Genomic DNA, 13,555 nt, shown 5'->3' with positions numbered 1-13,555 from the left:
ATATCAATAATTCCTTAATTTCATTGAATGAAGTGATGAATTTACACATTTTTCTTGTTTTTAGATTAATGAGTTCTTAAGGGTTAATTCTGAAAACTTAAGTGACCACAATAAGCCCATAATGCTTACTTGATAGTTACATTTAGATAAACAAAACATCTCTTTTTTTACTGACTGCTGTCTAAAGAGCCTCAGAAAAGCATGTCTAAAGAGATTCAGAAAAGCATGTCTATAAAGTTTAATTCTTTACTTGTCATCATTCTTTCTTATTTGAAAATTCAGGTTCTGACTATGATGGAAGAAAATGAAACAGTAGATAATATTGCAAAATTAGACCAAAAGGAATTTGGCCTGGATCTTGAAGAACTGGAAAGACTTCACGATGAAAATGAGGAAGAAGTAGCAAAGGTATTGAAAAATCTAATTTAAGGACCTTAAAGAAATATAATGAAAGAAGTAAAAATAAAATGGGAAAGAGGACTTTTCTAGGATAATGCAAATAAAACAAAAACCTAGTGCATATAAATACAATGAGTCCGATTATTATTAAATTTGGAAGTTAGGGGAAAGAAGAGTGTCTAGGCCAGCCACACATCTGATGTTTTGTCTCTCCTTCATGACATTTGTTCCAACCATCTTCCACCATATGTTTGAACATTTTTAGAAATCCTCTCAGCCACCTTATGCCAACTTTGGACCTTCTGGTTTAGTGAGCCCTTCCCTTCCCCTTCCCTTCCCTTCCCTTCCCTTCCCTTCCCTTCCCTTCCCTTTTCTTTCTTGTAGGCTTCACACCAGCATGGAGAGAAGATGAACAATTACCATGTTCCCTGTGTGTCTTCTCTTGTCTATGCTAGCAATCCCAGGTCCTATGGCCATCATATAATGTAGTTTCAATAGCTTCATCATCATCATGCATTTTCCCTCTGGTTTCATTATATTTGAGTATGGCATCCACAAAAGAATTCCAATTATTATCTGTCCAGTTTAGAGAAAAACACACACTGAAACTTCTAATTCTCTAGATACTAAACTTCTATTGCTATAGCCTTTGCATCTCTTTGTGGTGGTCACATTATATTGTTTACTTGTATGGATTTTATTTTAGGTCAAAGTCCTAATTGTGTTTTACACAGAATGTTCTCAACCTGCACAGTACATTTGATTTTTTGAGTGTGCAAGAATAAAAATGTTTTTTTCTAAGCAAGAGAAGGAAATGTGGTTGGATTCAAGGACATTTAAGTGGATTATAATTTGTTCAACAACTATATCAAAATGAGGCTGATAATTTGATGCCTCTAGCAGAGAGGTTTCCAGTCATGTGCTCCAGAACTCTCTCCTGTTAAGCATGTTAATTAATGACTGGGGTAAAGATATAGAAATGAGGCATATTTATCAAATTAGTGAATGACATGAGGCTGAGAATGAAAGGAAATACATTGGATAACAGAATCAGGACCAAGAGGACCTTAATAGACTGACTCAAAGAGGTAAAATTCACCTCAAGGAGGTAAAATTCATCTATCCATTCATTCATTCTGCAACATTTATTGAACACCCATTACATGCCAGGCACTATTGTCAGTGCTGGGAATACAATGACTGAGATAGATAGGTCCTGCCCACATGGAGCTAATCTGGTGGAGAAGACAGACCCTAAACAAATCTCTCTATACTGTATGATGTAAACTGAATTCTGTGATGGATGTGAGGTATCTACTTCTGTGGTCAAAAATCACTTGAAAGAGGTGACATTTCATTTGGGTTTGAAAAGGAGAGAAGGAGTTAGCTATGCAAAGAGTTAGGGGAAGAGAATGGCAGACTAAGGACACACCATGAATGAAGGCCCTGAGTCAGAAATGGAGTATTCCAGGAACAGAAAGGCCAGAAGGGCAGTAGCACAGTGGACAGGAGAGAGCTTCCTGGAATGGGGTGGGAACAGAGGCCAGCTCTGAAGACCTCATACATCATGGTAAAGAATTTGGCTTTTGTTATGGTCAACAGAAAGCTATTAGAAATGATCCCATTTTCTTATTTATAACAAATAGGCACCAATTTAGGGGCTTTTTCAATGTTACTTATTTTGATGGTCACAACCGTCCAAAAAGGTAGGTTGTTGTTGTCCTGACTTGAGGAAACTAAGGATTTGGACCTAGAATCACTTGGCTAATTTCTCACAACTTGAATAAAAGCCAGGAAGCACTCCCAGTCTGCCTACCAGGCTTCAGGCTTTTCCCCTTCGACCCTGGCTTCATCCAAGCCTGTAATGCTTCCTCCCATTCTGGCACCTAGCCTGCTCAGCTTGACCACTCTGCAGTGAGTTTGGGTTGGGTACCTATGCCCATCCTCACTCTAGTGTTGCTTCTCCCTCCAAGCTCATGTGCAACCACTCATCCCCACGAACCTCCTCCTCTGGCCTACTGACCTACAGACCACTGATAAACCCACCCTGATTACCCCCACCCCATGCCTCCCCTCCAGATGCTCCTTGCCACTTAATCAAATTCCTGCATATTCCCCAAGAAGTTTTCGTGATCTTCTGAGGCAGTCTTTGGTACAGAGAAAATCTCTTCACATGCTTGTTTGCCCAGTATTATTACTTTTTTTTTTTTTAAGCTCTGGGCTTTAAAGAAATATTAGCCCCAGATTGGATGTGATAGTGAAACCAGATGGTCCAGCACAGAACAGTGTTAGCAGATGACACCATAAACCCAGTTATATTTGGGAAGATACTACTAGTCCCTGGGAAGTGTTAGTGGTACCTACCTGTCAGGGATCCCAGTCCTAAAGGGACCAGGATATTAGTTAGCTCCGGTCAGGATCTCAACCACAGGGAAAAGACCAAAGCCCAGTAATGACAACCTGGACACAGAAATAGGGACAGAGCCTGGAGGGGTTGATCAAATAGCCTCAGAAGTGGAGAGGGGAGGGCTGGGTAGGCTGGGAATCAGGCAGGTTCCGACAACTGATAGGCCAAAACAGCTGTTTGTTTAAGGAAAAAATAATTTACAACTGTATTAGCCATTAACTCAATGGATAAAAAAGAAATAAAATGCAAATTAAACAAAGCCTTTGATCAGACAATGAATAAAATAAGCATGAATGATTGAATGAACAACTATGACATTTTCTAATCCAGGGGATATTATTCTTAACTAGTTTGCTGATAATTCTGCCAACAAAGAGAAATACAAAAGAGGTTCTGAAGAGGATCCTAAGGACTAAAGATTGTTGGTCCTCACTTTCATAATAGGTCTTTTAGCAAACGCCATTAAAACAAGAATTTTTTTTTTAAAGATTTTATTTATTTGACAGAGAGAGACACAGCAAGAGAGGGAACACAAGCAGGGGGAGCGGGAGAGGGAGAAGCAGGCTTCCCACGGAGCAGAGAGGTCATGGATTCCATGACCCTGGGATCATGACCTGAGCCGAAGGCAGACGCTTAACGACTAAGCCACCCAGGCGCCCCTAAAACAAGAATTCTTAATCACTTAAAGGTCAAGCAGTTGGCTTACTTAAGCAGATAAAACCAATTGAGGTAACATGTTTCTAAATGAGAAAAGGTCAAGCATATGATCCCCAAGAGTCATGGGACATTTATTTATAGTGGATATAAATAATAGAAGAATTAAGTGACCCCAAGACAGAGGTCACAAACTTGCACTTCAAATATGCATTGACAAGAATTAAGCCAACATTTAGATATCTGGTAGTTTCATAAAAAGTACACATTTTCAAAATTCTCTAACAAAACAGGAAGACCCGGCATAGTGGGTTCGCTCCCCAGCCCTGCACCAACCCACCAGATCTGTGATAGTGTGGATTTTAGCTATCTAGCCCACCATGGCCATGCAACTGGCCTCACACCGACTTGGCTCATGTTTAGGACCTGTCTGCCTTTAGAGGTGTTTATGTTGATACCCTGGTCCTCAAGGAAGGGAATTCCAAGCCTTCAGACTAAACTTTAGGAAAGGTCCTTGAGACAGGAAAGTGTTTCTCCCCAAGTGCATCTCAGCACAGGGCAGTTCTGTGTGGTGGGGCAAGAAGACAGCCACTAAATGTGCAGCCGTGACTGATTAGTGAATTTATAATTCAGATTATTTTTTAAGAAGCCACATATTCATATTTATTTTTTCCCTTCATCTACGTTCTGCAAGATAAGAAAGGATGCAGAGATGCATAACCTTGCCAAGGCCTATTTGGCTGAACTTATTAAAGAAGAATGCTGGAATTCGATGGCTGTGAAAGGTCGAGCTCTTAAGGTAACAGACATAATTCCAGGTACAACACCTTAGCTGATAAGAACCTTCATTGAAAGTCTCATGGCAGAAAATTTTTTTAAATAATTTTAAGAAAATGCATACGTGGAATAACATTCAGAGCATCCATGCCCTCCCTGTTCCAAATTCCACCTAGTTGTGACACTTTCTCTTGTTATCATTTTTCCCTCTCTGCTCAGTCCCTGTGCACTTCCAAGCCACCATCTCTTAAGATTTTCTTTCCTCTATGAACTACCTGCATCCGCTCTTCATACTATCTCTTCCAAAAGGCCACGTCACTCACATTCCACACAGATCGAAAACTAGACATAATATTGTTCACAGTTCTACCCGTACCCTCTAAACATCTGGGTTTTTTTAGTGCTTTTTCATTGAGATTCCTCCCAACACAATTTCCCTCTTTGTGTAGGGTGACCAGAAGTCCCAGTTTATGCCTGTGGTCCTAGAGTAACTATAAGAGCACCCTTCTCACCCTTCTCACTTTCAAATATGCCTCCCCTCAATTTGGATGATGAAGTATATGGCCATGCTACATATTTGTGATTGAGTATTGCTCTTAAACAGGGTTTCATTAGAGCGGCACATTTGGGGCTGGATAATTCTTTGTTGTGGGGGTTGTTCTATGGATTGTAGGATGTTTTGGCCTCTATCTACTAGACCCCAGTAGCATCCAAAACTCCCATTAGTGAAAATCAAATATATCTCCAGACATTGCCAAATGTCCCTGGAGGGCTGGGGAGGAAGGGGACAGGGCAAGCAAAATCACTCCTGGTTGAGAACCACTGCTCTAGAAATAAATCCCTCACAAAAGCACAGTATTTCTTTTTTTTATTGTTATGTTAATCACCATACATTACATCATTAGTTCTTGATGTAGTGTCCCATGATTCATTGTTTGTGCATAACACCCAGTGCTCCATGCAGAATGTGCCCTCTTTAATACCCATCACCAGGTGAACCCATCCCCCCACCCCCCTCCCCTCTAGAACCCTCAGTTTGTTTTTCAGAGTCCATCGTCTCTCATGGTTCCTCTCCAAAAGCACAGTATTTCTACCCAAAGTTTACATCATTACTAATGATGTACATTGTTTAATTTTAAAGAAAGTTTCCACTGTCAATTCCACTCACGCATGATGACCGATGACCATTTTGATCAGGAATAATATCCTTCACTCCACCTCTGATATGCACAATGGTACTACAAGTGAATTTATTTTATCTTGCTTTTTTTTTTCCAAGTGCTTTCACATGCCCTATGTGGTTGAGAACTTTCCAATGAAAGAACGCACGGAAGAAGAGTTGAAAGAATTAAAGAGAGTTTTGCGGCAAAAGAAGATTGAAACAGAATGTCTTAAAGTACAATTTTAAATATATATGTGTTATTTATATAAGTAATGTGTTTTATTTTAGGGTCTCCATACAGATTTGAGTTAGGATACAACTTAAGATAAGTTTAGATAATGTTCACATTTTCATTCCTTGTTAATTTGTAGAATATATTTTAATAAATATAGGAGCTAAATCCACACAGTAAATCAAGAAGCCTGTAATCCTATACAATACTAGCTAGCCCTCAAATAGGAGGACATGCTTTCAAAAATGTGATTTGGGTTTTGTTCTTGTTCTGGTCAGAAGTTGTCTTCATCTACCCTACTCTTTTTATCTTCTTTTATCATGAGGGATTATATTTTTAAATAATTGACCAAAGATGAAGTAGTATCTGTTTTGATGGAATTATGGTTTTCCTAGAGCAATCCACTTGTTTGTTTGTTTGTTTTAAAACAGCAATCTCTATCAGACCGCCAAAAAAACACTTCCCATCAATGTAGTTTTGGTCAGAACTTTGCATCCATTCTTTTTCTGAAACATAAAATGAAGGCATACTTCAAGTCTTCTTAACCTACACTCGTCAGTCCTATGTGAATAAGTTTCTTTGTAAACATGAAGAGAAGGTATATTTTTTTAATGTTTAAGTACCAAGAAAGACTCATGGTATTTTATAAGCAGCTGTCATCCTGACAGAAATATAAATTATTACATACTATCAAAGATAATTTTTACTCTCTTGACTTATCCACACTTTATCAGTTTCCAAAGCTTAAATCTCTTCTGAATCAGTTTCAGGATCTATCCATCACTTTGAATTCAGTTGTTGGCAAGACAATTTAACATCTAAAATGACTGAAATATTTAAGTTGTCGCAAAATTGCCCTTTAGAGAATTCTTATTACTGCATAACTTTTGTGTCACCTTTTTCTATATTAAGCTACGGAAGGAAATTGTAGAGGTTCAGTCTACAATTACCTTGGTTAAGAAGCATCATGAAGAGGAGGATGAAGAAGAGGAAGAAGAAGTGGCAGTAAAAAATTCCAACTTGCCCAATTACCTGCTTGGCAGTCTGAGTACTGATTTTGGCGTACAAGCCCCTTTGTTGTCAAGCCAATTGGAACTTCATTCCAGAGAGGAGAAAATCAACCAAATTATATTACTGAAAGTAGGTGAATTTTTTCTTTATCCTCTAAAATCTCTAAAACTCCCCATGAGGCATCTTGCAAAGGCTCAAATTGAAATCTAATGCTAATCAAATGATGTCTTTAAGGTACATAGAGAAATATCCAGATGGCTAGTGTGTCCATGTTCTTCAAACAGAACTTGTGTACAAGAGTTGCTTTCATCTCTTTGGACTGGGTTCTATGATAACAGGTTTTCTGAAGAATACCTACGCTGGCTGACACCACAAACAAACTCTTCTTCTACTTAGATTTTCAGTAAGCTCAAAGATAAAAGAGATCCTTGAATGCCATCTTCTAGGTAACTCAGATGTCCGTTAGATCAAGATATGATTGCTTATCTATCCCCTTAACCTGGGGAAATACAATTTCCTCTCTAAGACTTCCATAACTTCTCTTCTGGGACTCAGGAATAAGGTGCAACATCCCACAAGCTCTAAGCTCCTACTCCTTACTCTCCACTGAACAAGTCAGTCTCAGAACACATCTGTATATGCCTACCAAAAGTTTTTGAAATTTCAGTTACAGACTGCACCAATGTGGATGCTTCAAAATTTAATGTTGACCATTCCTTTTCCTGAAAGTCCTCCAACCATATCTGCCATTTGAGTTCCAGCCTCCTACCATGATACTCTGCTCTCTCTTCCTATTTTTTTCTTTTCTTCTCCTCCTCCAACCCCTGAAATTCCTGTGCGTTTATATCCAAAACTGTTTAGTTATCTCTTTTGTTGCTCAGCTTTTGCTGACCCATGCCCTCACTGTCTCACCTTTCTGCTGTTTTATTAAGGCATTTTCCTACAAAGTTAGTTTCAGCCCAAGAGAAATTCTGGTGTCATCTGTTAAGATCATCTTTCTACCTGCTTTAATGGTTTCATCTTTGGTAGGATAGATATACAGACTGAACTCTGATGGTAAAATAAGGCTACTTTAGTTGACCATCATTCCACTCACCAGCACAGGTGGGAACAATCCAATCAGACCCACTGCCACCTGGACAACTGGCTGATCCAGCTAGCCAACTTAGTCCCCTTCCTACCTGAGAATGACCTGACCATATTGTGTGTGGTTGTGCTTTTCTGGAAATTCTCCAAACAACCTCTACAGGCCATCCTTTCCTTACCACATCTCCCCCAAACAAGGCCTCAAAGGAAGACATTTCCCAATTTAAAGATCCCATATCACTTTTTAAATATTTTATAATGGGGTTTTTTAGAACGTATACAAAAATTGAGAGAATAGCCCAAAGAGTCTCCAAGTATCCATCATCTACTTCAGCATTTATCAACATATCTGCATACTGAGTTACGTTTCCATTTCAGGAAGTAGATTGTGATATAACAGTTATGCTATTGCCTTAATCCTACCCATGGTAGGATGCCACTGTGGATTACTGAACAAAGAAATGACTTAATATAAACTGTATTTTAGAAAGATTAACTTCCTGATAATTCATAAAGTGATTGTGGAAGGAAAGTAAAACCGTGAGACCATGTTACTAGTAATGATCTATAACATGTGATGTATTCTCAGTATTACATTGATATTTCAGGATGTCATCTACAAGGTAAAAACTGCTTTCAACAATGAGTTTGATGCTGCATATAAACAAAAAGAGTTTGAAGTTGCACGTGTGAAGGAAAGAAATGTAAGAATTAAAGAAATTATTTTAGATCTGGACTTGGAAGAAGTGGTCTGGCAACCAGAATTTGATGATTGTGAGAAGCCAGAGAGAACCCTCATTGTGGAAAACAAAGAGGTACTAGCTAGCTGTGTTATCCCTTCCCTTTTCTCTCAGGACATTTTCCCACATTCTTACTTATTCATCTTGTGTGCAGTACTGGAAGTGACTGTATCAGGTGGTATTCTTGGTCACAAGAAACAAAAACAGTTGACATTGCCTCAGCAATAATGAGAATTTCTTTTGGAATCCTCTGGAATCTAGGGAAGATTTGGATGTCAAGCCTAGAAAGAAGCAGGGACCAAAGACTGAAATCTCATGGGGAGTTAAGAAGTCCACTTTCTTTATCTCTTAGCTCACCTTTGTCTGCATTTCACCTTCCTCTAGCAGTTTCTACTTTATTTCTCCTCACTCAAGCAGACAGCTGGTCCAAACTAGAACCTCTTAGTCCTAATTCCACATTTGACTAGAAAGAGTTTCATTGACCCAGCTTGGGTCCAGCGCCTGTATCAAAGAGGGTTGGATCACATTGTGGAAGAGAGCCCGATGAAGCTCCAGTAATTATCTGGGTCATTAAGACAGTATGGATCCCAGAGAAAGGGGGCTCAGTGGTCAGCCTTTTTTTTTTTTAAGAGAGAGTGTGAGGCATGGGGGCCGGGGGCCATGCAGAGGGAGAAGCAGAGGGAGAGGGAGAGAGAGAATCTTAAGAAGACTCCATGACAAGTCCAGGGACCAACATGGGGCTCGATCTCACCACCCTGAGATCATGACCTGAGCAGAAATCAAGAGTCGGATGCTTAACCGACTGAACCACCCAGGCGCCCCACTGATCAGTCTTCTTAAAAGGTGTTTGGCCAGAGGTGGTTACAAGTAAATGCTTAAAGAAAATCATTAAAATATAACCAAATTTAAAATACTAAAAAAATAAAAATAAAAAAATAAAAAACAACTTTGCTCATATGAAACCAGCTTGATTGCTTTGGGTCAAAAAGTAATAGTGTTACTTAGAAATAACAGCAAACACTTATATAGTCCCTGTTAAAAGCCAGGTACTGTTCTAAGTGCCCTAGATAGATGGAAACTAATTTATCATTATAAGACCTTACAAGGTAGGTACTAATATTACCTCTATATTACAGATGAGGAAACTAAGGCACAGAGAGGTTAAGTAGCTTGACCACCGTTAGAAAGCTAGTAAGTGACAGATTTGGGGTCTGAACGCTAACCCTTTTCCTTCAGAGTACATCTTCATCTCTACAGTCTACTGTACTTGTTTAAGGAAATTGTTTCTTCCAGAACCTGTCTCCTGCCTGTAACCTAAGTCTCTGGAGCACTGTGATAGCAAGGACCTCACTCTGCGGCTCTCACCAAGATCCTGCTGGGGGCAGTCTTCGTATGTGCATAATTAACCTCACCACACTTGCTTCTTCTCTAAGCCCTTCTACATCAGGAGAGTGATCCTGTTACAAGCCAACTTATGATGTCTTTCCTTTGCTTAAAACCTGCAGTGGCTGCTCATTTCACCTCTGATAACAAGCCCCTTTGTGACTGCCTACCTTGCTCTGGGCCAGCCACACTCTCGTTCCCACAATTCCTTGAATGCTCCAAGCTATTGACCTCGCAGGAGCCCCATCCTACAGGATTTGGCTAGATGACATTCCTTTGAACCCCTTGTCTAAATCAGATCCCTATTATAATCTCTTTAGTGATGGAGAAGAGCTTTGAGAGCTAATAGAGAAGTAACGATCAATTTTCCCAGCCCTCTCATTCTAGATCTCATCTTTGTCCCAAGATAGGAAATTGATTGTGAAATCTGGTTGGTTCCTTTATCCTCTCGATACCTTCTAACCTCCTCCCTGGTGTGTGGAAGGAAGGTTTGGTGTAAATTGTGTAAGAACAACAGCAGGAAACTACATTTTCTCTTTCAGATTACAGCTCAGAAAATGCTTAATCCATGGCTGAAAGCCAAAGCAGAATTGACCGCAGCCCGTGAAATGGAGCGATGGCTTTTGACACGGGTATGCAGTTTTGCTCAAACGTACCTAAGACCCTCTTTCCTAGGTATATTTGTTCCTAATTTGATTGAATAGTCTTGTATTTTACTCCACTATAGAAATACATCAGGGCATTTGTCATGGTCAGAGGTCCCTGGAATCTCAGGGGCCTCCTTCTCCTCTTCCCTTCATGCCACTCGCCACCTTCCCCAATTCTAAATGCCGTCATTCTAACATGGGGTGGGAGGCTGACTCTGGTCCTACCAGAGGGCCAGATCTTTGTCTTAGCTACCCTCCCTGACCCTGGCTCTTTTCCAGGGCCCTGACACAAGGCACCGAGGCCTGATGGACATGATGGGAGGAGTTCTGGAAGTCAAGAAGGAAGATATTTTGAGAATGGTGAGATTTCTGGACATTCTTATGGAAGATGGAATGGGGTAGAGAGAGCTACTCAAATTTGATCGTTTTTGTCTATATTGACCTGAATTTTAGAAATTCTACAGCAACAAATATATAACCTCCCAGTACCTCATAAATATACCACATTAGGCAAATAAGAAATTTGAAACTGCAGACTTGCCTCCGCATCTTACATAAAGCAAACAAAAGAACAAAAACAAGCAAACGTAGTGGTTTTGGTCTGGATAGAAAGCAATGATAATGTTGCATCTGTAATTCTCTGGATATAAGATGAAACATTCCCTTTGATATGTGCCTTAGGTGTCCCTGGAGCCCAGGTGTAGTTCTAGCTATGAAGATATCGACATACATCTCTGAACCTGTCACCTAAGGGTCTCTATATGTCCCAAATTGCCCACTCTCGCTTATGTTCACAGAAAAGCAGTTGTAACTTTTTTCATGTACTTTCTTCAAAGGGTCAGGCCATTGTCTTGCCACTGTGAAGAACTATATCCCTTGAAAGGGCTCTTTTTTTTTTTTAACTGTAATGACAATTCTGATCTTTTACTGTACTGCTATATTTATGTTTGAGCCATGGTGTATGCTTTCCTTTTTATCTTCAGGTGATTCCTCAACCTGCTTTCATGGTAAAACCTGATGCTCTATGGTCTGAAGAGGAGAGGAAACAATTCAAAGACTATGAGAAGAAAGTCAAAGAGTTAAATGAAGAAAGAGATAAGTATAGAAAGGTCAGAAGAGCAAAGAATTAATATACCCTACCATGGTTTTGTTCCAGTATGTTTTCAAATTAAGTGTTCTTTATTCTCTCAGTAGTTGTTAGTAGCTTAAGGATACTGTTTCAGCTTAAATTCTCAAGAGAATTTGGGGAAGTGGGTAGAGATAAATTTGAAGAGTTAACACAATTTAAAACAAAAAGAATGTATTGCAATTTTTTTTTAAAGTTCTTGTCGATTTCAATATTTCCCAGATTGTTAAAGTTCATTTGGTCCTCCATTCTTTCTTCAAATGTTTAATGAACATCTATGAGAGTATGTTCTAGGCACTGCTCTGTATCTTCCACATCTGTTTGAGTTCAGTCATAACTCTTGCTTGATTTCCTCTCAACCTCAAGAAAAGGATCTGACAGAAGAATGACACAATCAGCAGCACATACTTTACAGTTCTAACTTGAGATATTTGCAAAGCAGTTCTCCCACTGATATCTCCTTGCATCTCAAAGAAACATTCCCACATTAAAATTGCTTACAGTTCACAGACCTGTGTCCCTGAAACAAATAATACATTATATGTTAATTTGAAAAAAAGAAAAAAGAAAATTGTTTACAATTATAATAGAGATATAAAAATGGATGGTGTACAACCAAATAAAAAGTATCTATTCGGGGGGCACCTGGGTGGCTCAGTCAGTTAAGCAGCTGCCTTCAGCTCAGGTCATGATCCTGGGATCCTGGGATCAAACTCCACGTCCGGCTCCCTGCTCAGCGGAGAGCCTGCTTCTCCCTCTCCCTCTGCCTGCCACTCTGCCTACTTGTGCTATCTATCTGTTGAATAAATAAATAAAATCTTTTTAAAAAGTATCTATTCCGCTATGAAGAAGGTAAAATCATGGCATTATTTGAGGCAGGGCAGTTTGTCAGCTTTATAGTGGCTGTATCTCATGAGCAACTTCTTTGGACCTATTGATAACCTGTTCCCATTTTTATTCACAGCAGTCCTCTAACAGTGCCCTCACATTTCATCCTAAGATAGTATTTCCCAAAAAGCCAAAATGAGCAGTCTTGAATGCAGTGAAAATTTCAAGCAGTTAGGGAGTATAGATGCCTAAGGTGGCAGCATTTATTTCATGATCTCATATTGTGAAATAGTCTGCTGCCAACACCCTCACCTCCCTGCTCCTTGGTCAAATTCAGCGGGTAAAAGCCAGCCATGGCTAAAGCCAGTACTCAGCCTTCTCTGCACCTGCACTACACACCACGATGTGGGTAAAGAAAAAAATACTAACTGATTTCCCTCCAATGACCTTACTCTTTATTGGGTCTTCAGAGCTGTTCGGTGATGCTATTCCATTTCCCCACCCCTAGCTGACTCCATACCACCTGAGGATCTTGTCAAGAATATTTGATTTGATTCTGTCATTTTGAGGAAATGGAAGCATCCTGAGATTTCTAACAAGCAGCCTGGTGGTGTGGCTTGCTGCTGGTCAGAGGAGAACGCTTTAAGTAGCAAGATCCTAGAGGAGCACGTCCCACATTCTCCTCTGTCTCCAAACTTCCAACACCTGACCCCCTTGGCTCACTCACCTCATTTTCTATTTCACTGGGAGGGGAGAAGCAACTACAAGAGATTTTCCTTACTCTTCCACTCCCACATCTACCTCCCACCTGCACAGAATCCATAGACTCTCCCTTTCTCTTTCTTAGGGATGAAATGACCTTGCACCTGCCCAAGGCTGGTCCTCCACTTGTGCACCTGATCCCATCCCATCTTACCATTCGGGCAATTTGCCCCTTTTTCTCACATCAGTTTTTCCCTCCAACATAGACATATGTTGTAGTATTATACATTGGATACATCTCTCATTGTATAAAAAAGAGAATAAGAAAGAAAAAGAGACTCCTTTGAAGAGGATTCTGGAATTCTTTCTACTATCCTTATGACTTTTGAGTTAGTCTGAAT

At 39.8% G+C, this 13,555-nt stretch overlaps 1 protein-coding gene across 5 annotated transcripts in view; it reads left to right on the top strand.

Moving 5' to 3' along the window:
* Positions 1-13,555, top strand: part of CFAP43 (cilia and flagella associated protein 43) — a 184,167-nt gene that overhangs the window by 144,822 nt on the left and 25,790 nt on the right. For all 5 annotated transcript variants that reach the window (XM_027596566.2, XM_027596564.2, XM_027596565.2 and 2 more), the window contains 8 exons: positions 283-408; positions 4,155-4,259; positions 5,517-5,633; positions 6,544-6,771; positions 8,337-8,543; positions 10,394-10,483; positions 10,778-10,858; positions 11,482-11,607. In XM_027596566.2, the coding sequence (XP_027452367.2) occupies positions 283-408; positions 4,155-4,259; positions 5,517-5,633; positions 6,544-6,771; positions 8,337-8,543; positions 10,394-10,483; positions 10,778-10,858; positions 11,482-11,607 (1,080 nt within the window). The remainder of the gene's footprint in view (positions 1-282; positions 409-4,154; positions 4,260-5,516; positions 5,634-6,543; positions 6,772-8,336; positions 8,544-10,393; positions 10,484-10,777; positions 10,859-11,481; positions 11,608-13,555) is intronic.

This window comes from Zalophus californianus, chromosome 15 (genome assembly GCF_009762305.2).
Source record: "Zalophus californianus isolate mZalCal1 chromosome 15, mZalCal1.pri.v2, whole genome shotgun sequence".
Taxonomy (NCBI): Eukaryota; Metazoa; Chordata; class Mammalia; order Carnivora; family Otariidae; genus Zalophus; species Zalophus californianus.
This window is presented reverse-complemented; position numbering and strand designations above follow the sequence as displayed.